Below are 26,217 nucleotides of genomic sequence, written 5' to 3' on the forward strand. Positions count from 1 at the left end.
GCATCCTTTATGGTGGTTGAAAACTTGTTACCCCAGATTGCCCCCGTCTCTCCCAATTGGGAATAATGTGCACGCCAACTCCAGTTCAAGCAGGTTAAAAGACAACGTTCAAACGCTCCGGGTCCGGCCCACGTAAACCAGACAGACTTAGCCAGGTCTGGTGTTAACTTCGATGGACACGTAGGAGCAGATATTCAAAAAGGACTTACACAGTCGGCACCAGGGTTCCCTTTAAAGCAGCGGTCTCAAACTCGCAGCCCGGGGGCCACATGCGGCCCGCCAGGACCTATTTTGAGGCCCTCAGTATGTTTATCATAAACACAAAAGTAAAATAAAACAGTTTCTTGATCATATTTCTCTTTAGCTATAAATCACAATGCAGTACTCCCCCGAAATTCGCGGGGGCTCCATTTGAGGAACCCCCGCAAATTTCAAAAAACCGCAGATGCGTTTTTTATGTTCAAATCTATTTTATTAAGCAGAAAAAAATGTGTACAACAGAAAGAAGAACTATGGTATACATTTTCATCAAACAACCGCGGAGGGCTGGACTCTTATGCCCTCCCCGGACCCACCGCACCCCCACCCCACAGCAAAGAAGCCCCAACCCCCCACCCACCCCCGTCCCATCCCCCCACAGATACAAAAACTCAGAGACAGGGATCAGCAAAAACACTGTGAAACACAGAATCAAAGGTGAAGACTATTCAAAACACGGCTACGACTCTCAGGAGTCAAAATGTTCAAATAAGGAGTCCAAGTGTGAACAAAGTCTCTGCTCCGGCGTCGAGAAGAACAGGCCAAACGGGCCTCCCAACCCATAAGTTCATGAAGGCGATTCCTCCAATGCCAATAGGAAGGGGGCTCAGGAGAAAGCCAGCAACACAGGATACATTTCTTCCCCAAAATAAAACATTTACTAAGAAATAAGTTTTCATAAGAAGTGTACATACCCAAGAATGAGAAATGGGCAAACAGCATAGACTGCACGGAGACTGGCACAGGGGTCTGCAACAAGCCCTGTTCAGATGCGTTTTTTTTGCCTGTCAAGAGGCAGGAGAGGGCCGCTGGAGAGCCAGCGGCTGAAGAAAATTACTCACGATCTGCTCTGACCGCCTCTTCCTGTAGTAAAGTCGGACTGTACCAATCAGGAGCCGGCTTTGATACGCAGCTCCTGATTGGTATAGCCCGACTTTACTACAGAAAGAGGCAGTTGGAGCAGACCGCGAATGAGCGAGTCTGCAATTCGCAAACTGCGAATTCGCGGGGGAACACTGTATTATTATTAAGACAGCCAAAACGAAAGATTTATAAACTATAAAGAGTTTTACCTCATGCGTAATTGTCATTTCTTTAATAAGATATATTAACTATTTTTTTTGAGGCCCTCCAAGTACCTACAAATCCAAAATGTGGCCCTGCAAAGGGTTTGAGTTTGAGACCCCTGCTTTAAAGTGTACCAGAGTTTGCCGCCTGTGGTCCTTTTTTTTTTTTCCATTATTTTTTATTTTCAAATTTTACATAAAGTGTACAAAATATTAAAATACATTTGATAAATACATAGTATCACTTTTATATCTAATACATTATATATCTAAGTTTGATTTTCCCCCTCACCCTCCACCCTCCCTTTTATTAATTTAATATAATATTTTTAATTTTCAAATTTTACATAAAATGTACAAAATATTAAATTGCAATTGATAAATACACAATATCATTTTTATATCTAATACATCATATTCTAAATATGTTTTTATCACCTCTCCCTCCCCCCACCCTTCTATTACTTTTTATTCATACATTACTTATTGTATAACATATTATAACATATTATGTGGTCCTACTGTTTTAGACTGCTGCGTTAATATCGCTGTTTCAGTGAAGTGGGGCAGATAAGTCTCCTTGGAGTCTTGTGGAGCGTGCTTGATGTATTGTGATTGAAACTACAATATTGCTATACTACCTAATGGTAGGGTCATGGGTGTCGGAGCTCTACGCCTCGCTGGCTTTAAGTCCCTCTTTAAATTTTGCCCTTCCTCTACAGAACGGGTAATATTTGGAACAAGATCCTTACACTGCTAGTTAGCCATTTTTAAATTTTGAGGTGGGAAGAGCAGTAATAGTTGGTTACATAACATAAAAATCTATTTCTATACCGCAATACCATTAAGTTCTAGGAGGTCTACAAAATAGAGTAAGAAGACTGCACATATGCAGTTGAATATAATATGTTAATTTCCTAAAAATCTTGCAAACAAATACGTTTTCAGTTGTCTCCTAAAATGCTGAAAAGAACAAGAAGTCGCTCTACCACTTGTATAAATTAATCGATGCAACTTCCGCCACAGAAATAGCAAGATATCACTTTTATACAGAAAATTCAGGGTAACGCTGTCCCTGTAAAATTTTCCTCCTGCTTTTTGCATTTCTCTATCGGGCACTGAGCCTACAAGTCATAGATGCAGAAGTTAAAACCAGGGCAGGCTGAGCCCGCCTTTAATGACCTGGAACAGATTGGTAGCCCCGCCCCCAGCATGGCATGCCAGCTCTGGCTGGACCTGTGTCCGGAAGGTTTCCTCAGAGCATTTCAAAGCGTTGGCGATTATGCCTATTCGTTCAGTGGGGAGATAATGGCTTCCTGTGCCTGTGTCAGACTTTTCAGGAGCACGCGGACGTCATGCACCCCACTGCTCTGAATGTTCACCACCTCTGTAACCAGTGTCGATCACATATATACGTATATTTTAAGTGCGATGGGGCTTAGAGCTTGCTTTACCTTGAAATGCACTTTTAAATGGTGCGTGTGTGTGTGTGTGTGGGCGAGCAACTTAATTCTCTTCCGGAATTTAAAAATAGCTGGAAAGAGACAGAACGATATATGTACACGATCACAGAATGACTGATGTATCCAGAACATATTCACTAGGCTTTCAAAGAACACAACAAAAAAAAAAAAAACCCCACTTCTAAATTCATTTGAAAAGCTGAGTCTCCTGAGATATTCACTGGAAGCCATTCTGACTTATTCTGTCATAGGCTTTTTGTGGAGGTGGTTCTTTTCATTCTTGGGGCATTGAAGCTGTGGTTCTGGGCATAGCCCAGGCCATGGGTTGCCCGACCTTCCTTATATAAAGCAGAGTCCGACGAAAATTCAATAGAGTCCTCCATCGTTGTGGTTTGCTCCGATTCCAGCCAGATGGATGCAGAATTGTCAGCGGGAGAATCCACAAAATCCAGGAGCTTGTCATTCCTCCTGTTTAGCCACCAGTGCAAGGTCTCCCCGGAGGGACTTGGGGGCCCCTTTCTTCACAAAATCTCACAATCTACAGCTATGGGGGCCACCCTGTTCACATCGCCTCTGGCTGGTACAGGGCTTGAGGGGCGAACGACAGATCACTGCATGTCTTCACCTGGGTCGGGCGCTGGCCATATGTCCGCTGCTGATTGGCTGAAGGACAGCACGCATCCGCTTAAGTTCAGTGTGGTTTCTAAACTACAAGTTGCTTTTGACAGTGGAAAAGATGAGAAGGAAACCTGGACTGTTGTCCCCCACCCCCGGAAGAAGAGGGGGCACCCAGCTGTCCCCAGAAAGATGCCCAGTTAGGCGAATAGGCATCCAGGAACACAAGTGGCCAAGAAGGCTGAGCCATTTGCTATGTTATAAGAGAGGAATTTGTGCCATTATGATAAAAGCTCGTCAAATCATGAGTGGGGTGATACCAAAAAGAAATAAAAAGAGGGCATTCCGTGAAACTGACCAGCGAATCGAAAACATATAAAAATAGCCTTACTGAGTCAGACCGATGGTCCATCAAGCCCAGTAGACCGTTCTCACGGTGGCTAATCCAGGTCACTAGTACCTGGCCAAAACCCAAGGAGTAGCAACATTCCATGCTACCGATCCATGGCAAGCAGTGGCTTCCCCCATGTCCGTCTCTCTCGATGACGAACTATGGGCTTTTCCTCAGGAAATTGTCCAAACCTTTCTTAAAACCAGCTACGCTATCCGCTCTTACCTCAACTTCTTCCAATGAGTTCCAGAGCTTAATTATTCTCCAAGTGAAAAAATATTTCCTCCCATTGGTTTTAAAAGTATTTCCCTGTAACTTCGAGTGTCCCCTAGTCTTTATAAGTTTTAGATAGAGTGAAAAATCAATCCACTTGTATCCATTCTACTCCGCTCAGGATTTTGTAGACTTCAATCATATCTCCCCTCAGCTGTCTTTTTTCCAAGCTGAAGAGCCCTAACCTTTTTAGATTTTCCTCATACGAGAGGAATTCCATCCCCTTTATCATATTGGTCGCTCTTCTTTGAACCTTTTCTAGCGCCACTATATCTTTCTTGAGATAAGGGGACCAGAATTGAACGCAATACTCCAGAATTGTTTTTTTTCACACAATACATTATCAAAGTGTGCAGTCTTTGCTGGAGGGTGTGATCACAATGGCTAACGTAACGTGATTCAAAAGAGGTTTGGTTTGGACAGGCTTCTGGAGAAAAAGTCCATTAGAAAATTACTTGCCGAGTAGACTTGGGAGAGCCATTGTTCCTTCCTGGGAATGAACTAAAAGAAACGGATCTAGCTTTTAAGATCTGTTGGGTTCGTGTGACCTGAACTAGCTACGGTTGGAGACATAATGTTGAACTCAATGGACCTTGGTCTGATTCAGCATTGTTCCTCTTAAAAGGCCTTGTACACGTTGGTACTGTACATCCAGTAGATGTTCCTTATGTGTTTCTCTTCTTTGAAAATTATCTTGGATTGCTTTAGGGTGGTTTGTTTGGGGGGGTTTTTAGGACACTATCTTTAAACAAACAAATACGAAATTGTCGTGAAAAGGGCTTGTTTATAAAATTACTCAAGACGCAATTATTTGCAGATGCCTTTTTCTAACTAATAATTCTCTTCTCTAGCATATTTGATGAACTATTCAAGATTTTCATTATATAAGCCATGGTATTAGTTTGTAGATATGATTTCTGAGGATTGTTTGTGTGTCTGCTGTATTATGTTTTTATAATATTATGTATGTAAATCATGTAAACCGTTTAGTTTTAAACGGTATAGAAATTTTTGAAAGAAATAAGAAAGAAATGGAGAAAATGTATGGTAGGTGAAGACCATATGATCTATCCAGACTTTTAGGTGTCTCCACTTTGTTATGAGGGGACTTCTGCTTCACTCCACCTTGAAGGGCTATAAACATTGCCTCTGCCATCCCCATCTGTGGTTAATCGGAGGAGCAGAAGACCTGAGCAAGCAATCGAATCCAAGTCCGTCCTTGCCGAGCCACTAGGCTAGCCTTCTGCATTTCTATTGGAAAGAAGGCTTTAGCATGAAAAGGATGTTCAAAGCAACCAAGGCTGTGGTGTAGTCAACAAAGCATAAGCTTCCTTCTCCAGTCCAAACTATCTGCATGCCGGTGCAATGTGGGGGAGCTGTTCTGTGCCACAGTCTGATAAAATTTCCAATAACTACTATCAGTTTAGCAAGAGAGGACAGGTTGTTCACCCTCTCCAAGGTAGGGAGAACGAGAGGGCACTCTCTAAAATTGAAAGACGATAGATTCCGTACGAATGTAAGGAAGTTCTTCTTCACCCAGAGAGTGGTAGAAATCTGGAACATTCTTCTGAAAGCTGTTATAGGGGAAAACACCCTCCAGGGATTCAAGACAAAGTAGATAAAGACAGGTTGTTCACCCTCTCCAAGGTAGGGAGAACGAGAGGGCACTCTCTAAAGCAGGGGTGTCCAACCTTTTGGCTTCCCTGGGCCGCATTGGTCGAAAAAAATGTTTCTGGGCTCCGCAAACGAGACAGAGGAGGGAGCCGGCAAGACGGTAAACACCCGGGGGCAGCAGAGGAAAACACTGCATTGCCTTCGACTGGGGCCACACAAAATACTTCACTGGGCCGCTTGCGGCCCTCAGGCCGCAGGTTGGACACCCCTGCTCTAAAGTTAAAAGGGGACAGATTCCGTACGAATGTAAGGAAGTTCTTCTTCACCCAGAGAGTGGTAGAAAACTGGAACGCTCTTCCGGAGTCTGTTGTAGGGGAAAACACCCTCCGGGGATTCAAGACAAAGTTAGACAAGTTTCTGCTGAACCAGAAAGTACACCGGTAAAGCTAGACTCAAATAGGGCACTGGTCTTTGACCTAAGGGCCGCCGCGTGAGCTGCGGCAAATCTTATGTTCTTATGGGACATGATCGAAACATTCAAGATATTGAAGGGAATTGACTTAGTAGAGAAAGAGAGATTGTTCACCCTCTCCAAGTTGAAGAGAACGAGAGGGCACTTGCTAAAGTTGAAAGGGGATAGATTCCGTACAAACGTAAGGAAGTTCTTCTTCACCCAGAGAGTGGTAGAAAACTGGAACGCTCTTCCGGAGTCTGCCATAGGGGAAAACACCCTCCAGGGACTCAAGACAAAGTTAGAGCAGTTCTGCTGATCCGGAACGTAGGCAGTTAGGGCGCTGGTCTTTGACCTGGGGGCTGGCACGTGAGCAGAGTGCTGGGCACGATGGACCACTGGTCTGGCCCAGCAGCGGCAATTTTTATGTTCAAAGGTCTGTGGAACCCTGGGGTGGTAACCTCATGTGCTTAGATGCGTGATTTATCAATACAAGTTTATATCCTAAAGCCACTAAGTTGGGTATGCTGCTATTTATTTAATTAAGTCGTTTTCTATCCCATTCTCAACGAGCTCAGAACGATTACAGGTTAACATACAGTTAAGACGTTACAATTTGCCTTCGTTACAGTATAAGTTTTTTTGATACAAGTTTTTATCGTAACTTAACAAATACAGGGGAACTTTCCCTATAGGAGGTAATGGAAACGCGGGCGATTCGTTCCTCATCCCAAAAAGACCCCCCCGAGACCACTGGCGCGCTTCCACCCAACCCCCGGGAACCGGCTTCACCCGCCCAAACCCTTACTGCGATCGGGCGCCGGCACGCAGCACCAACCCACAGGACGTGTCGTTGCCGAAAGAGCCTGCCGCTGATCTCTGCTGGGCCTTGAGCATCTGCGCATGCTCTCGAGGCCTTCTGGCTCCCGCTGTCTCCGAGATTCTAAGGCCCAGCAGAGATCAGCGGCAGGCTCTTTCGGCAACGACACGTCCTGTGGGTTGGTGCTGCGTGCCGGCGCCCAATTGCGGTAAGAGTCTGGACGGGCGGAGGGGCGATGCCGGTTCTCGGGGGTGGGGGGCTCGCATATCGAGTCAACGCTTGGTTTGCAAGGCAAGATTTGCCAGAGTGTTTTGCTCGACTTGCAAAACACTCGCAAGCCGCGCTACTCGCAAACCGAGGTTTGACTGTACCAGGTTGCTGTGATGTCACTGCTTCGGCAGCTGGACACAAGATGGCTGAGCTTGGTAGCTTGATTTTTGTCCGCTGGCTTGCAACCAGCTTCTAGCCAAGGCGACTGTCCTGCAGCTGGACACTAAGCTTATCTGTTCTGGGAACAAGGAAGCTGGGTTTAATGGTGGCTTGTGGAACTAGGGAAGGAGTTGCATAAAAGAGCCCCTCACTAGCTCCTTCTGCAGGGAATCCATAATACAAAGTTGAACTCTCGCTCTGTTTTTGGTTGACGTATCCCAGCACTCTAATTCATTAATGGCCAACTATATATTTTTTCTTGTTGCTTGCTTTGTCGTCTGCAGGGGATGCCGTGCATTGCTAGCTTCATCTCCAAGGGCCCATGGAGGAGCCCGTCTCTACGCTTCTCAGGCTGCCGAGGTAAGAGACTTGAAGTTAAGCCAAAACAGTTCTAAAGGGAAGGCAGGGAGGAGATCTGGGGCAAAAGCGGTGAAATCCAAGGGCAGAAGAAAGAGATTACAGTAGCCTAATGATTAGAACTGCGGTCCGAGAACCAAGGGAGCCTGGTTCGAACCTGCTGTAGCACCCTCCTCTCCCCAGTCTTTCCCTTTCGTATCATGTACAGTCAAACCTTGGTTTACGAGTGCCGCGTTTTGCAAGACGAGCAAAACATTCGCAAAATCTGCTCCTCGGAAACCGAGCTTGACTCGATTTACGAGCGCCTCCCCACGATCTGGCATCCCCCACCCACCCAAACACATTCTCTTACCCCCTATCTGGCACCAGCACCAACGCACAGGACATGCTGGTGCCCGAAGATCTTCCCTCTTCCCTGTGCTGGGCCTTGAGCATCTGTGCCTACTCAAGGCCTTCTAGTTGTCGCTCTCTCCGAGATTCTCGGAGAGAGCGAGAACTAGAAGGCCTTGAACATGTCCTGTGCGTTGGTGCCGGTGCCGGTGCCAGATAGGGGTAAGAGAATGTGGGTGAGTGGGGGATGCCAGATCGCAATGGGGTGGGGGGGGCGATGTGAGCGGGAGGATGCAGGATCGTGGGGGGGGGGGGGAGCAGCACCGGTGGCCACGGGAAGGGGGGGAGGAGGTGGAATGAATCAAGTGAGTTTCCCTTACATCCTATAGGGAAACTCGCTTTGCTATACGAGTAAATTGGTTTACGAGCATGCTTCTGGAACGAATTATGCTCGTAAACCAAGGTTCCACCGTACGTCAATGCGTAAGTGCCTCCCTCCTTTTAGTTTAGCCGTTTTTATTTGATATTTTTTATAAAAATTTGAATGTTCTATTTTATTGTTAACAGTTTAGAGACCTGTATGAGAAACGGCATATCAAAAGTAAAGAAACTTGATTCACTCGGTGAAAAGTCACCCTGCGCGTGGCTTAGGCATGCAGGACAGAGGTCATGCTGAGACAGCACGAGCGTGCCTGCTGGGGAATGTAGGGGAAAGTTGACTCAACCAGTGACACGTCACCACATTAGAAAAGCTGGAGCTATAAATGGCTGTGCCAGGGGAGACTCTAAACCCTCCAGTTCCAAATCGGGCACTTCTTGCTGATAGGCCCCTTCAACGAATGTTTTTATCTTCTTTCTAACTTTTAGCTGTGGCAGACTGGAATGATCCTCAGACGTTATCTGGGGTGTAAAATCAATGCACACCTGGAATACGGATTAAGAAAGGAGGACACGCCCTTCCTGAACTTAGGACTCCTTTTACAAAGGCACGCTACCGCCTCCTTTTGAGCAAGCGGTAGATTTTCGGCTAGCTTGCGCTAATCCGGTGCGTGCATTAAAAAACGCTATCGCGTCTTTGTAAAAGGAGCCCTTAGTGATGTTACTACTACTAATAATAATTTATGTCTTGCATACCGCCCCTACACTATATCAAAGTAATGGAAAAAGTCCTAAATAGCCAAAGTAAACAAAACAAAGACTTAGAATGTTGTCACCGAAGTAGACTTGAGCTTAAGCTCTCGGACGCCTGCGTTAGCTATAGCATTGTTTTGTAAGCCAACTTATGCAGGGAAGGAGGTATCTTTCATTGAGCTATAGAGTTTTCAGTTTAAGAATTTATCCATTTTTTTAAGTATTTTCTAATGCAAATTAAAACGTTATGCAGAAAAAGCAACTAAGAAACCGGCACTTAAGCTTTTAAGCGTGTGTCGTCACTGCCGGTGTTACGTTGCTGACCGAGACCCAACGGGCCCCGTTTCACCCAACTTCGGGCTTCCTCAGGGGTCAAAAAAGTATTGAGCTGTGAAAGCCCAACTTTCAAGCTGAGGAAGCCCGAAGTTGGGTGAAACGGGGCCCCGTTGGGGTCTTGGTCAGCAACATAACCCCACCACACCCCTGGCCCACGAACAGCTCACTAAGGGGTCTCTTTCCTCTTTACAGGCTGTCGTCGACAAAGCCAGAGTGGGCACGGAGTCGGCATCCCATACCGAAGCTGCGAAGACAGCCCTCGCCATGGTGTGTATCGGAAAATTGCACAGGTTATCGTAAAAATTGTCAAAGATTGTATATTGTACAAAATACTGCCGTGCGTTTAATTTTTAGTTTGAAGAAAACAGATCACCTTATTATAAAGAACCTTATTGGTTGCCAGTAAAGGCTAGGGTGTTTTTTTAAGTGTGTAACCTTGTGTTATAAGGCCTGGCTTGGTTACACACCCAATATTTAGTTGATCAATATACATTCATCAATCCCAGTCGCTCATTTTTCGGTTTCCCTCCTGCTCATGGTTGTTCATAAAAGAGATTTTTACAAAGATTACTAGTTGGGAGTAGAGAATGACACGGGGAAAAAATCTGTCCCCGTCACCGCCCCGTCACCGGCCCACCATCCTCTGCACCGCCCCGTCACCGCCGATCCCTTCACCGCCCCGTCACCGTCATCCCTTTCACTGCCCCGTCACCGCCACTGCCATCCCATTCAGCGCCCCGTCACCGTCCCCGCTGCATCCATATAAGCCTTTTTCCTTTCACTCCCTCCTTCCAATTTGAGCCGGGAACACTAGCGATCGCACGGTCCCCGCGGCCACTACCTGCCTGCCCGGTCGATCCTGGTGTTTGGCCGGCTCTCTCCCTTCTCCTCACCTTGGTTTGTGGGTTTTCTTTTTCGGCAACCTGCGCGCTTTCCCAGGGAGCCGCACACGCGCGGCTGCTCAGTGTTCGATCTTCTGCTCTGCTGCAACTTCCTGTTTCCGGTTGCGTCAGAGCAGAAGATCGAGGCTGAGCAGCGGCGGGTGTGCGCGGCTCTCTGGTAGCGTGCTGGGTCGCCGAGGAGGAGGATCTGCGGACTGGGGTGAGGAGAGGGGAGAGAGCTGGCTGGACACTGGAATCGATTGGGCGGGCGGGTGTGAGCTGCGGGGACCGCGCGATCCTTCATGCCTCACTGCGGGGGACAAGACCATTCACCGCCCCGCGGGCGGTGAATGGCCTTGTCGCCGCAGCGACTGCTAGTTTTCTTCCCCGTTTTCGGCGGGTGACCCGCGGCTAAAATGCGGTGGCCGCGGGTAAACCGCCACCGTGTCATTCTCTAGTTGGGAGACAAAGTTTCACAGACTATTATCTCTTTCTTCATCATGTATACATTTTAGAAAATTTGTTAAAATCTAGTTTATTTGCAAAGTTCCTAGAGAATTGACTCGTTAATCACCGAGATCATTCAGTCTCTTTAGTTTGTTACGCCGCATAGAATTGCAAGGTTTTGCAGTATACAAATGTGATTTTTTTTTATGTTATGTTATCTGCTTTTCAGCAACTCTGTGAAGAGTCTTTTCCCCGTGCGCTGAGAACTTTCTCTCTTCTCTCTGTCCCCAGGACAACAAGTCCTTCGCTGTGAATATGTTCCGAGGAGAGATCGTCACAGACCAGGTCTTCCCCTTCCCCTCAGGTAACCAGAAGCAGGCCAGAGGATCTGGCATCGAAGTGCATCTCCTGCCTTCCGCTCACTGCTTGCGCATTTCTGGTACACGGTAACCTTGTGTTAGTAACAGTGCACACAGAGAGGCAGGTGCGTTTCATGTACCCTACACATACACATTCTGTTATTAATCAGACAGTGAGCTGGCACTCGTAAATAGCGTTAAACAGGAATTCAGGCTAGAGGTCTGCATGGGAACGGGGATCGCAGGAATCCCCCCCCTAACCCACAGGGACCCCCCTCTGGCCCACGGGGATCCCCTCTAGCCAATGGGACTCCCACGGGAATGGAAGGCTTTGGAAGCAGGGTTCATCCATATATAATATAATGGACACATCAGCCTTAGTAAAAGAGGGGGTTTATAAGTTAATTACCTGAACAGAAAACAAAAAAAGGGTTCCACCAAAGAGATTCCACAAGGAAAACAGCAGCACAAACACTAAAGAAACTGTGGAATTGATGATCCTGTCAGAAGTAATTGCTGCTTTTTATGGGGATGGAGGTAATTCCTTGTGGTGATGAGTGGGGACGGAGAGGATCCTGACGGGGACGGGCGGGGATGGGTGGTATTTCTGTCCCCGCGCAACTCTCTAATTCAGACATCAAGTGCTTCAAACAGGCCAGGTTTGTAACCTATCCCTAATAAATATGCATGATGCTGTCTCCATTGTATGCAGATCGATCTCTTGCATATTCATTAGGCATATCCTGAAAACGTGGCTGGTTTGCAGCACTCGAGGCCTGAACGCCTGCATCTGTGGGGTCAGATGGGCCACTCTGGATCCGATCAGAGGTCCATAGAGCCCCGCCTCCTCTCGGACAGCGACCAGTCCGGGTCACCAAGAAATGGCCAGCAGATCCCGAAAATAGATCCATTCTTTAACTGCGTGCTCTCAGAACCAAGCTAAGGCTTGTCCAAGTCCACCTTGTTAGTAACTGTTCACGGATGTGTTTCCCAGGAACTCATTCAGAGTCACAGACTTGTGCAAAAGCATTCTTTCATTGCCTGACCTTCTGATTCTCCTTCCAGTCCTAAATGAAGAACAAACTCAGACCCTGAAGGAGCTCGTGGGGCCTGTCTCCAAGTTCTTTGAGGTAAGGGCAGTCTCGCTGCAGGAGGGGATGGGGGGGGGGAGAGAAGCTTGTTACTGTCTGAAGTGGAATAGTGTGGCGGCCGTGTTAGTCCACTCTTCAAGGTAATATGTAGAAATAAAACAGAAAAAAAAAATAATACCTTTCCTATTGGACTACCTTAATGTCGTTTATGATTAGCTTTCAAAGGTAACCTGTTCTTCCTCAGATCTGAAGAGATCATTTTGTACTGTAAGGATCCCTAATTCAGTTCAAACTCCTATAAATGCACTCACTCGGCTGCCCCTCACTGTCTCTCTTCACTATGTTCTCCTCCCGCGAGCTCTACTCAGCTGGTAAGTCCCTCCTTTGTTGCGCCGTATGCTTGGAACAAGCTGCCCGAATCCCTGCGGCGGGCTCCGTCTCTGTCAGTGTTCAAGGCCCAGTTAAAAGTCCACCTCTTTGAGACTGCCTTCAACATTGAATTGAAGAATGGAATGGGGACCGCAATCTGCCATAATTTTATACCGATTCGTGTCGATTCGGATTTATTTCATATAACAGTTTTAGTGGCTATGTTTGAGAAATGTTCATTTCTTTGACGCTCTCGAGCTCTGCCAGTGACGGATCTGTGAAGTGGGCTGTGCCGGGAGTTGTATTAAGACCTGCACTAAAATAGGACTGTTTGCTCTCAGGCCGCTTCAGAGATTTTTCCATCTCTTAAATTTGTTTTATTTTATTTTTAATTTTCTATTTCTTTGACTTCTTTTTTTTTTTTTTTTTTCAAAAATTCTTTATTCATTTTTTCATCTTACAACAAGTACACAATTAATCATTTAAAACTTTTACACATCACTTGAATTTCTTTCTATTGTCATCATAAATACATAAAATTATTCCCTCCCCACCCACAAAAATTTCAAACAAAAATATCATATAAATATTGTATTCTTATCTATTGATTAAACCGTTAATAGAACTCCTCCTATGTATAAATATACTGTCAGTGGAAAATGATGTCTAATCATTAGAATAATTTGCCAATGGCCCCCAAATCTTTTTAAAATTATTATAATTCCCTTTCTGTATGGCAATTGTTCTTTCCATTGATCTTGAAAATGTATTACATATTTTTATTTTAATCAGGTTCTTGAGCTAGATTGTGAGCCTTCGAGACAGATAGGGTCGTTTTTCTCAAGTGCCTAATTTCATTTTAGTTTGATACATTGTAAACCGCAGGAGCGGTAGATCAAATCTTAAAGGGTTACAGATAAAAAGAAGAGGTAGGTTACAGAAATGGACAGGAACCACATTACAGGTCATAGACCTGACGGGCCGCCGCGAGAGCGGACCGCTGGGCGCGATGGACCAATGGTCTGACCCAGTGGTGGCAACTTCTTATGTTCTTAATCATCTAACCCCTCTCACCTTGGATTCCACATCTTTAACCCTATATGTCTTGTCTGCCTGTCCTAGTTAGATTGTAAGCTCTTCTGAGCAGGGACCGTCTATTAATTGTCAAAATGTACGCCTTTCAGCACTATATAAGTGATATAAGGAGTAGTAGAAGTAGCTGCCAATTTCTGAAACCTTTCCCTTTCCACCTGCTAGGAGGTGAACAACCCAGCCAAGAATGACACCCTGGAGAAGGTGGAGGACAACACGATGGAGGGGCTGAAGCAACTGGGAGCTTTTGGGTTGCAGGTCCCTACTGACCTGGGAGGACTAGGCCTTACCAACACACAGGTAATTATAGGCCACCTCTGTTTCCCTTTTAAAATTTTTGCTTTCAAGAAAACGACTTCCGTCTCCACGTGGCTCTGGATTTTGGCGATCTCCAGTCGCTCCGCTTATTAGACGCAGGCTTTCACTCCCCCGTTTCCTTTCACCCCTGTAGTATGCCCGGCTGGTGGAGATCGTAGGCATGCATGACCTTGGAGTAGGCATCACCCTTGGTGCTCACCAGTCCATTGGCTTCAAAGGCATTCTGCTGTTTGGCAACAAGGCCCAGAAGGAGAAGTACCTGCCTAAGCTGGCATCAGGTTAGTGACATGGCCCAGGAACCAAGGGGGGGGGGAGAACATATGTCTCTCATTATTCCTTCTGCTCCTCATACTCCCTTTGTCCATGCAGGAGAAAATATTGCGGCCTTCTGTCTGACAGAGCCCTCCAGTGGCTCCGATGCTGCGTCCATCAAGACCACTGCAGTGAAGAGTCCATGTGGGAAGTTTTACACCATGAATGGGAGCAAGATCTGGATCAGGTAAGCAAGGATGGAGAGTGGGGGATGGGGAGAGGCACAAGTGAGACGACATCTACCTCTTATTGTAATGGGCACAAACCAGAGTCCAGCATTAAGAGAAAGTTGCCCATCCTGTTCTACCATGGGCATGGGAGAGGGGAGGTGTTATGGTTTCCATTATGAGGGGCAGGTAGGTCCCTAAGAGTCCTATAGATCTTGTTTGTACCTTGTGATTTGGAAATGTGATAGTAAGGTTCCACTCCTCATGTTAGGATTGTGGCAGAGGTCTCGGGCAATGGCATCGTTCCCTTAGTGTAGATCTGTCAAAGTCTGAATCGGGTATTTGTCATGAGACCCCGAACCCTTTCTGACAAACCGCAGCACCTTCGAGTGGGTTGTTGACCTAACAGGCTGTCTTACTTGCTTTGGGCAAAACAGAAGAGCCCCTCGCCTTGGGATACAAACAAAACAACCAGGAACGACAAAGGGGATGTCTTTACAACCCAAACAAGTCTTTATTTGGAACGGTAGGTCCCAACACTTTTACTTTCACAGCGTCAAGCTCGGCGCGGATATCACTGCTCAAGTTATTTTGAATCTGCTTCATTTCAGCAAAGTGTCCCCTGAAGAAGGCGTCTTTTATACGCCGAAACTGGGATCCTTGTTGGTAAAAACATAGAAATAGACGGCAGATAAGGGCCACGGCCCATCCAGTCTGCCCACCCCAATGACCCTCCCCTACCTTTCTCTGTGAATAGATCCCACGTGTCTATCCCATTTGGCCTTAAAATCAGGCACGCTGCTGGCCTCAATAACCTGAAGTGGAAGACTATTCCAGCGATCGACCACCCTTTCAGTGAAAAAGAACTTCCTGGTGTCCCCGTGCAGTTTCTCGCCCCTGATTTTCCACGAATTCTTATAAGAGAATCGGTGAAGCGGTAGCTCGAAGATACAATTGACCTCCCCTGAAGCAGGAGAATATAAGCAAAACAGGGCCTGTCGGGAGTCTGAGAAATGTTTCCTCCCATGCTTTTGAAGTAATAACGGCGCTGGGAGAAGATTGGACTGTTTGGCTTCGGACCATGCCTGGAGGACAGTAGATTATTGAGATAAGTGTGGTTTTTCTCTTTGGACAATATATTATAAGAAATTTAAAGATTTTTGAAAATATGGAGTTTTTATCGACCTATGCAGCTATAAAGTTGATTACGGCTGGCATAGAGGTCCTACAGGTGAAATTTTCTCTGGAAGAAGCTGAGGTCTTTTCTCCATTTTTTGATAGAACCTATCTCTTCTTAATCCTCTAAGGCAGTGGGATTTTTTGGAATACGTTTATGTGATGAATGATTATATTCCACTTGCACTTATTTGATTTTTTGTCTGTGTTTCTATAACCATAAAGCTCTATGACATCACAATGCAGGTGCAAAGAGCCTTAGCCAATAGGAAGAGGAGATGCAAATGTTAAGAGCCTTAGCCAATGCACTTCCAGAGAGCGTAATAGGGCAGAGTACGGTACTGGGGTTCAAGAAAGGATTGGACAATTTCCTGCTGGAAAAGGGGATAGAGGGGTAGCTACTTTTCCTAATAAAGACTTGTTTTGGTTGTCTTTTCCTTGTTGTTTTACTTGCTTTGGGCCATGTTTGCCATCTATATGTTCCAATGGCTTGTGGTAGGAGCACAGGAAGACATCGGACTTGGGAATACCTGTTATCCCAGGACAAGCAGGCAGATATTCTCACAACCCACCCACCTCCCCTGGCTGGCTTCTTAGCTAGCTATCTGAACTGAGGTACCTCACAGGAGACGCACGACCTACGTTCAGCGGGAAGGCACTCGCGCATGCACGGTGCAGCACTCGCAAACTCTTTGAAAGTTCTACAAGCAAGTCTGCTTGCGAGATTGTCCGCTACGGGGCTCCGTGGATGACGTCGCCCACATATTGAGAATATCTGCCTTCTGTTCCTGGATAACAACTTAGTTACGGTAAGTGACTGTGCTTTGTCTTCTCACTGCTCTTTCTCTCTTCCCTCCTACCTAGCAATGGCGGTCTGTCTGAAATCTTCACCGTCTTCGCCAGGACAGTTGTGAAAGACGAGAGCACAGGAGAGGTGAAGGACAAGATTTCGGCCTTTATCGTGGAGAAGGCATTTGGGGGGGTGACACAGTAAGTGAGCCTTCATTCCCTCCTGCTCCGTCTCTCCCCCGGGCACCGCATGAAAGGAGGGAGAGTATGCAGTAGGGTAAGATGGAACTTGAAGCCTCCAAACCTTCAATAGTTCCGTAAGATTCGTGCTAGTTTTCACCAAAAGAATTGGCACAATTACTTTATGTATATATATATATATATATATAAGGCATGGATTGCCGCAGCCTTTTACAATATGTACAAAATGCTACAGCATGGCCTTCGACAAATTCTAGGTTGCGAGAACATATCGGACCAACTTTCACCTCTTTATATTGGCTGCCCTATAGGTAGACCTTTCATTTTTAAGTTACTGGGTTTGTCTTTTAAGACTTTTTACGGGAGCGCTCCGAATCGTTTGTTGCATTCCCAGGGTGCGAGGTTATATTTTCTTATTTCTCCTGGAAGGTCTTTGTGACTTGAACACGTATAATCTTATGCTTATTCTCGCTCAATTGTTCCTCTTGGAACAAAGTCCCTTTATCTTTCAGATCAATCATTTATTGATGTTTAGGAAAGCTGTAAAAGCCCTTTTGTTTAGTAAGTTTTGTTTTTAAATGTTTGAGGGAGATTGGCTTCAATTGACGTTTTAATTTGTTTCTGGACGTTATTTGGTAATCTGTTCTGTACACAGCTGGGAGGACAGGCTAAAAATCAAATCAATAAATATTTAAATCTGATTCATGCCTCTATAGGCAACCAGCGTAACGCTATCATATCTATGAGAGTTTAAAGATGAACTTTAATGCCGTGTTTGTGTTTGACATTAAGTGCAACTGAGCTCTAGAAGTAGCTGAAATCTTTCAGTAGAATGCAAAAGCAGATCAGTCCAAATAAAGAAGTAAATCGGTCCAATTTATTCATATCAGTGATCCGGCGTGGCCATGTTTCGCCCACAGGCTGCGTTGGGGATAGCGACTATAACCCAAAACACTCAAAAACACCAATAAAAACACAATCATAAATACAACATATGTAAATAGTTAAATCCTATATAATAAAACCCTAGCCGCGCATGCGCACTCCTACCTGCGTGTTCCGTTTTCCCTGATCCGTGAAGGTGTATGTCTGTGGCGGCAGGAGTGCCCATGCGCGAGTCCCCAGCCTTCCAGCACCTAAGTACGCTCGCGGCAGGACTGGCCGCCAGCGCTGGACTCCCTGCTCTCTTGCGGCAAAAAAACCAGTAAGTTTTTCGCGGTCTCCCATCCCTTCCCGACGTCTGACCGGCCCCCCTTTCCCTTCCCGCGGTCCAGACTCCAAACCCGTCTGCAGCACGCTACACACGCTGCTTCGGGGGTCTTCTACTGCCCTGATTTGCTCTGCCGTGTCTCTGATGACGTCATCAGGGACGTGCCAGAGTAAATCAGGACAGTAGAAGGCCACGAAGCAGCGTGTGTAGAGTGCTGCAGACGCTGCTAGAGGCGGCAGGTTTGTTGGGACCGCAGGAAGGGGCGGACAAGGGACTAAGGGAGCCGACCAGACTTCTAGCACCCGTTAATGTAACGGACTAAAATACTAGTCTGTGAATAATTATGTAACTAAAATAATGATTAAAAACTTATCGAATTGTGCAATAAACACTCGCAAGCACGAGACCGCCACATAGTAAAAAGAGAATAAATACTATAAGATTAATTATATGTGTGTAGAGCTTCATGTATCATTTTCCATATACGAGGGTCATTTCATAAATAATGCACACTAATGTTGCATTTTATTCTTACATTTATTGTAAGTTTTGAAAATAATAAAGAATTAGAGAAAAAAATTGCGCACTATTTTTTTTTATGTATAACAATTTTTATTGAAAGAATCAAATGATCAGTACAATAGGATAAAACAAAAATACATTCAATACAATAAGAATTACAATAATATTTCATACACATTTAAATCATTCTTTCAAATTTAATTTCCATATGAATTAATTCAATCTTATCTACAGCCCCCTTAATTCCATCCCCTACCCACTATCTTCCCCTAAATGAAATCCCTCACCCTGGATGAAAGTTGACAAAAATAAAGAATTAAAATAAATAACTGGAATGTAATTAGTAAACCTAATTTTCATAATAAATCATTGATAACCACCAAACTTCGTATTTTTGGTGAAAGATTCTGAATATAAGGATCCCAAACGTCCATAAAAAGAGTTTTTTTAGGCGAACCTCGAACCTCCCAACTCTCAAATAAAAATAAGCGATGTAATTGATTCCTCCAATGCCAAAAACTTGGAGATTCTTTCTGCAACCCAAATGGCATAATACATGTATGCCCAATCATACAGGCTTTCTGATATAAAAGACATTTTAGTTGGCCAAAAACCCCCACAGGCTGATGCTTTACCAAAAATTATTCCCCTGGGACAACCCACTATCGAATTACCCCATAAAGAACCCAAAAATAATAGGATGGCAGACCAAAATGAGTTGATCAAAGGACACAATCAAAAAGCATGAGATAATATGCCAGGATCTTTATTACATTTAATACAAATTGGAGTATCTATTAAATTCACATGAAAAGCTTGAATTTGGGAAAAATAAGCCCTATGCAAAATTCTATAAGTACATTCTCTCCAAACACACTCTTTTATAATCTTTTATAATTTACATGTTTTGTTTTGTTTTCAAGTATTTCTTTACAATCCTTCAATATAGTCTCCCTGCTTTGCAATGACCGAGTTCCAACGTCCGGGAAGCTTCATTAGTCCATCCAAGACACTGTTTTTGTTCAGTTGCCGAATGGCTCGGGTACCGGCGGAAAAAAGCTCTTCCAGAGATGCAAAACAATGTCTACGCATAGGTTGCTTCAACTTTGGAAAAAGGTCGAAGTCTGGAGGACTCGTGTCTGGACTGGAGGGAGCGTGAGGTAACACCTCCCAGCCGTATTCGCGTAGTTTTTCAGTGACGAGTGGAGAGTTCAATCTTCCCAACGGCCCAAAAAATTTCGATGAGCTCAATCAAAAGTCAAACCAATGATGATTTTTGCTTGTGATCATGAAGGCATCATCGTCACAGACAAAGTTCCGCGTGGAAGAAGTGTCGCAGCAGTGGATGATCGTGATTTTTGTGCAAAAAATGCACAAAACCCGACCTCAGTTCCTCTTGGATGGGCCACTCATTCTTCACGACAACGCTCGCCCGCACATAGGGAATGTCGTCATTAAAAAAACTACGCAAATACAGCTGGAAGGTGTTACCTCATGCTCCCTACAGTCCAGACATGAGTCCACCCGACTTTGACCTTTGACCACTGCACGGCCTAAGACAACTTTTAAAACTGCTTGCCCTGTATCGGTAGCATGGAATATTGCTACTCCTTGGGTTTTGGCCAGGTACTGGTGACCTGGATTGGCCACCGTGAGAATGGGCTATAGGGCTTGATGGACCATTGGTCTGACCCAGTTAGACTATTCTTATGTTCTTATCACTGCATGGCCGAAGGTGACAGAGAGGACAAAATGATCATTGCACAGCTAAAAACTATTTTTGTTGAGGACAGTTCATAGTCACGTCACTGTTCAAGCTTCTACAAGCCGATGATATGATTTTGTGCTCCAGAATAGCATGGTTAAAATAGCCTGTTGCGCTGTGGGCCATGATTGTTGAGCCTTTGAGGCTTACTGTTTTGTAAATGCTTATAGTTATAAAGGCCTCTCCCAGCCCGAGTAAGTAGCGTATCTAACACACCGGGTTTTTTTTTGCATTTAGATCATATTGGTGTGGTTCATTTTTGGGTTTTTCATTGCCACTTTCTCATTCCACACATCGTTTACTATTTATTCTCTACTACAGGGGTGTCAAAGTCCCTCCTTGAGGGCCATAATCCAGTTGGATTTTCCGGATTTCCCCAATGAATATGCATGAGATCTATTAGCATACCATGAAAGCAGTGCATGCAAATAGATCTCATGCATATTCATTGGGGAAATCCTGAAAACCCGACTGGATTGCGGCCCTCGAGGAGGGACTTTGACACCCCTGCTCTACTAGTATTTTAGCCCGTTCCATTAACAGGTGCCAGAATATATGTCTGTTTTGTCTTTTATTGTGAAATCTTTTTTTTTTTTTTTTAATATCTCTTTATTCATTATAAATTTTCAAACAAGTGTACAATAATTCAATTCATAACATACATTTCCACTTGAAATTATTACAAAATTTCACACAAAAAGAATTATCTCCCCCAACCCCATACAGATATCTTTATAAATATCTGACACTTTTTAAAACCACCCCCACCCACCACATATACATAATAAATGGGGTTAAATACAAATTATTTATTATAATAATCTATTAATGGCCCCCAAACATTTTTAAATTTATTAAAATATCCTTTTTTAATTGCCAGCGTTTTCTCCATTTCATACATATGACACACCGAACTCCACCAAAAGCAGTAGTTTAACCCTCTATAGTCCTGCCAGTTGTATGTTATTGTGAAATCTTTTTTTATTGAGCTGCTAAATTTATCCACCTAGTGACGCTCAGCCCCAGTCAATTTTCAAACAGGCTGAGCTAATTTCTAGGTGTCTAGACATGTAGCAATATCATATGATAGTGTTATTTGGAATTATGATGAGAAAAAAAAGTCAAATTTCACCAGAAAATAACAAGCTTTTATTAATTATGACAGGGGTTGCCATTCAGCATATAACCAACAATTGGAAGAATTATAGTAACCTAAATTATACATTTTGGTGGAATACAATATGTCATATATTCAAAATGGAAAGAGCAATAGCAATACAAAGAGGGACATATCCTAAATTTATAAAAATATGGGGGCCATTGACAAAATATTATAATGAATAAATAGTAGGATTTCTCTTCTTCTTTTCAATATCTTCTTTGTGACACGGAGGAGGGTGTTTATGAGCAACTTGAAAAACTGAAGGTGGACAAAGCGATGGGACCAGACGGGATCCATCCCAGGATACTAAGGGAACTCAGAGAGGTTCTGGCGAGTCCTATTAAAGACTTGTTCAACAAATCTCTGGAGACGGGAGTGATTCCTGGGGATTGGAGGAGAGCGGATGTGGTCCCTATTCATAAAAGTGGTCACAGGGATGAAGCAGGAAACTACAGGCCGGTGAGCCTCACTTCAGTTGTTGGAAAAATAATGGAAGTGTTGCTGAAAGAAAGGATAGTGTATTTCCTTGAATCTAATGGGTTACAGGATCCGAGGCAACATGGCTTTACAAAAGGTAAATCGTGCCAAACGAACCTGATTGAATTTTTTGATTGGGTGACCAGAGAGCTGGATCAAGGACATATGCTAGATGTAATTTACTTGGATTTCAGCAAAGCCTTTGATACAGTTCCTCATAGGAGGCTGTTGAACAAACTTGAAGGGCTGAAGTTAGGACCCAAAGTGGTGAACTGGGTCAGAAACTGGCTATCGGACAGACGCCAGAGGGTGGTGGTTAATGGAAGTCGCTCGAAGGAAGGAAAGGTGACTAGTGGAGTCCCTCAGGGTTCGGTGCTGGGGCCAATCCTGTTCAATATGTATGTAAGTGACATTGCTGAAGGGCTAGAAGGAAAAGTGTGCCTTTTTGCAGATGATACCAAGATTTGTAACAGAGTAGACACCGAAGAGGGAGTGGAAAATATGAAAAAGGATCTGCAAAAGTTAGAGGAATGGTCTAATGCCTGGCAACTAAAATTCAATGCAAAGAAATGCAGAGTAATGCATTTGGGGATTAATAATAGGAAGGAACCGTATATGCTGGGAGGAGAGAAGCTGATATGCACGGACGGAGAGAGGGACCTTGGGGTGATAGTGTCCGAAGATCTAAAGGCGAAAAAACAGTGTGATAAGGCAGTGGCTGCTGCCAGAAGGATTCTGGGCTGTATAAAGAGAGGCGTAGTCAGTAGAAGGAAGAAGGTGTTGATGCCCCTGTACAGGTCATTGGTGAGGCCCCACTTGGAGTATTGTGTTCAGTTTTAGAGACCGTATCTGGCGAAAGACGTAAGAAGACTTGAGGCGGTCCAGAGGAGGGCGACGAAAATGATAGGAGGCTTGCGCCAGAAGACGTATGAGGAGAGACTGGAAGACCTGAATATGTATACCCTAGAGGAAAGGAGAGACAGGGGAGATATGATTCAGACGTTCAAATACTTAAAGGGTATTAACGTAGAACAAAATCTTTTCCAGAGAAAGGAAAATGGTAAAACCAGAGGACATAATTTGAGGTTGAGGGGTGGTAGATTCAGGGGCAATGTTAGGAAATTCTACTTTACGGAGAGGGTGGTGGATGCCTGGAATGCGCTCCCGAGAGAGGTGGTGGAGAGTAAAACTGTGACTGAGTTCAAAGAAGCGTGGGATGAACACAGAGGATTTAGAATCAGAAAATAATATTAAATATTGAACTAGGCCAGTAACTGGGCAGACTTGCACGGTCTGTGTCTGTGTATGGCCGTTTGGTGGAGGATGGGCTGGGGAGGGCTTCAATGGCTGGGAGGGTGTAGATGGGCTGGAGTGGGTCTTGACGGAGATTTTGGCAGTTGGAACTCAGGCACAGTACCGGGTAGAGCTTTGGATTCTCGCCCAGAAATAGCTAAGAAGGAAAAAAAAAAAAAAAATTTAAATTGAATCAGGTTGGGCAGACTGGATGGACCATTCGGGTCTTTATCTGCCGTCATCTACTATGTTACTATGTTACTATGTTACACATGGAGGGGTGGGTAGTGAAAATAATTTTTACATCATATGCTATAATATGATATACAATATGTAATGAATGATTAGAAAGTACTAGAAGGGTGGGGGGAGGGAGAGGGGATAAAAATATGTTCAGAATATTATGTATTAGATATAAAAGTGATATTGTGTATTCATTAATTGTATTTCAATATTTTGTACACTTCATGTAAAATTTGAAAATGAATAAAAATTATTTTAAAAAAAAAAAAAAGAAAATTGAGCCCTTGGTGTCGATGAAAAACTATTCAAAAACTGCTCATCATAATTAGCTCATGACAAATGGACAGTGTTGCTGAAGCATACCTCAGTGATAAAAAGGCTGCGTTGTCTCATTTCTTCAGCTGAGATTTATACTGAATACTATAAATGGCACTGGCCTGATGTAATACATCTGGAACACTGGAGATCCCTTACGTTCATCCAGGCATTTTGTGTCTCCCACCAAAAAAAGCACAATTTAAAATTAGGCGGCAGAGCCTGCCAAAACCACATCTTTTTCCTCTGAAGTCTTCAAAAGCAGCCAAAGCAGCATTCCCTCCCCCTCAACACATCCCTGTGCAGCAGCAGTAGCGTTTCCTCTACCCCCCCAACCCCCTTCCCGCGTTCCGGACTATGAACCTGGCGATTCCAGCAGCGTGTGCACATGCTGCTTCGAGTCCTTCTACTGCCCTGATTTACTCTGGCACGTCCCTGATGACATCATCAGAGACGCAGCAGAGCAAATCAGGGCAGTAGAAGGGCCCGAAGCAGCGTGTGAAGACTGCTGCTGGAATCGCCAGGTTCGTAGTCGGGTCCGCGGGAAGGGAAGGGGGGGTGGGGCGGCAAAGGATTCAGACTCCTCTGGTCTGTCGCGGAGGGCGGCCCTGCTCCATTTCTCGGTTCGGCCCGGAAAGGGGGGGGGGGGGCAGGAGGCGCTCTTTGTGCCCCAGTCCCGGCTTGTGGAGGCAATCGTCGGCTGGTGACATAGTACGCGCATGCACACTCTCGTCGTGGGCACAGCGCGACAGATCAGATCTCAGGGAACACGCGGCGAGAGTACACATGCACGGCTAGCATTTTATTATTATAGATGAGTACTTCTTTTTTTTTTTAATAAATCTTTATTGAGTTTCAAAACCAACAAAAATGCAATACAGTATCTATACAAATAATATTAATCATATATGCATTATGCCCACTGCTTTCATTGTATGCTAATAAATCTCATGCATATTCATTGGGGAAATCCTGAAAACCCGACTGGATTCCGGCCCTTGAGGACCGGAGTTGCCCACCTCTGGTCTACCCCCTCAGTCCTTATGTACCAGTTAGTACAGGGGTGTCAAAGTCCCTCCTGGAGGGCCGCAATCCAGTCGGGTTTTCAGGATTTCCCCAGTGAATATGCATGAGATCTATTTGCATGCACTGCTTTCATTGTATGCTACTAGATCTCATGCATATTCATTGGGGAAATCCTGAAAACCCGACTGGATTGCGGCCCTCGAGGAGGGACTTTGACACCTCTGTCTTATAGTATCATGAGACTTATTTAGTCATAACACTTTTATGATTTCTCCTTATTTAGCTTAAGAAAATGAGTCAGACACCAGTGGTTTGTCTAGATTCAATTTAAAGTAACACATCACCCAAAACCATCAAACTTGTAGCAATAGATGTAATCTAATCTTTGATTTTTTTATACCGATTCATCCCAACAGGAGGGCTTGACTCGGTTAACAAAATATTAATAAAATTATACAGGAGATAGAACAGAAGCTATATCTTTTAGGCCAGAATTTTATCTTTTGTGGTTGATTATTTGAAAAAGAAAGATCATTAGTCAATTTCTGAAATAAATATGGTCTTCGGTACTTTACGAAAAGTGGGTAGATGAGAGCGAACTCTAATTATAGAAGGAAAGTCATTCTTGGCCATAGTTTTTATTCCTTTAAACCAGGGGTGTCCAACCTGCAGCCCGAGAGCCGCATGTGGCCCCATGAAGTATTTTGTGCGGCCCCGGTCAAGGGCGATGCAGTGTTTTCCTCTGCTGCCTCCGGGTGTTTACCGTCTTGCCGGCTCCCTCCTCTGCAGTGTTTGCGCGGCCTCGGAAACATTTTTTTCGGCCAATGCGGCCCAGGGAAGCCAAAAGATTGGACACCCCTGGCTTTAAACAGTGGGCAAGCCAAGTTTGTATTTCTGAGAGCTCCTAGAATTAGAGAATTCTTGTGAATGAAATGAGCCAGGAACCAAAGGAGAAAAAATACCATCTAGGATTTAGAAAATTACAGTTGCACACTTAAATTAGATCCTCCAGGAAACAGGAAGCCAGCGAAGGGATCTCAGTAAAGGTGTCACACGATCATATTTAAGTTTATAGATCTCGTAAAAGAGTCGGACAGCGAGAGATCCCTGTGCATCACTAAAGACATTTTATTCTTTTTATTATCCAGAAATTCTTTAACCCAAGTAAAACAAAGACACCTGTTTCATTCAGTGTAGTCTACAGAAGATCTTGAACCACTGTATCGAATGAAGCCATTAAATTAAACTATAATAGCATTCTCATCTTCCCTAAACTAGCAATCCTTCTGCCTCCATGACTAAGGTAATATGCAATATTTCTGTGCTGTGGGAGCTTCTAAAGTTATGCTGAGATCTTTTCCCCTAAGGATCCTCTCCATGATCAAATTAAGGTAGTGGTCTCAAACTCGCGGCCCGCCGGGTCCTATTTTGAGGCCCTCGGTATGTTTATCATAATCACAAAAGTAA

General features: G+C 44.5%; 1 protein-coding gene across 2 annotated transcripts in view; it reads left to right on the top strand.

Moving 5' to 3' along the window:
* Positions 1-26,217, top strand: part of ACADVL (acyl-CoA dehydrogenase very long chain) — a 42,692-nt gene that overhangs the window by 9,360 nt on the left and 7,115 nt on the right. The window contains exons 2-9 of one of the 2 annotated variants that reach the window (XM_033925074.1): positions 7,666-7,741; positions 9,728-9,802; positions 11,155-11,227; positions 12,288-12,352; positions 13,940-14,074; positions 14,226-14,370; positions 14,462-14,591; positions 16,612-16,737. In XM_033925074.1, coding sequence (XP_033780965.1) covers positions 7,666-7,741; positions 9,728-9,802; positions 11,155-11,227; positions 12,288-12,352; positions 13,940-14,074; positions 14,226-14,370; positions 14,462-14,591; positions 16,612-16,737 — 825 coding nt within the window. The remainder of the gene's footprint in view (positions 1-7,665; positions 7,742-9,727; positions 9,803-11,154; positions 11,228-12,287; positions 12,353-13,939; positions 14,075-14,225; positions 14,371-14,461; positions 14,592-16,611; positions 16,738-26,217) is intronic. The other variant, XM_033925075.1, reaches the window with a different exon arrangement.

This window comes from Geotrypetes seraphini, chromosome 16 (genome assembly GCF_902459505.1).
Source record: "Geotrypetes seraphini chromosome 16, aGeoSer1.1, whole genome shotgun sequence".
NCBI classification, from domain to species: domain Eukaryota; kingdom Metazoa; phylum Chordata; class Amphibia; order Gymnophiona; family Dermophiidae; genus Geotrypetes; species Geotrypetes seraphini.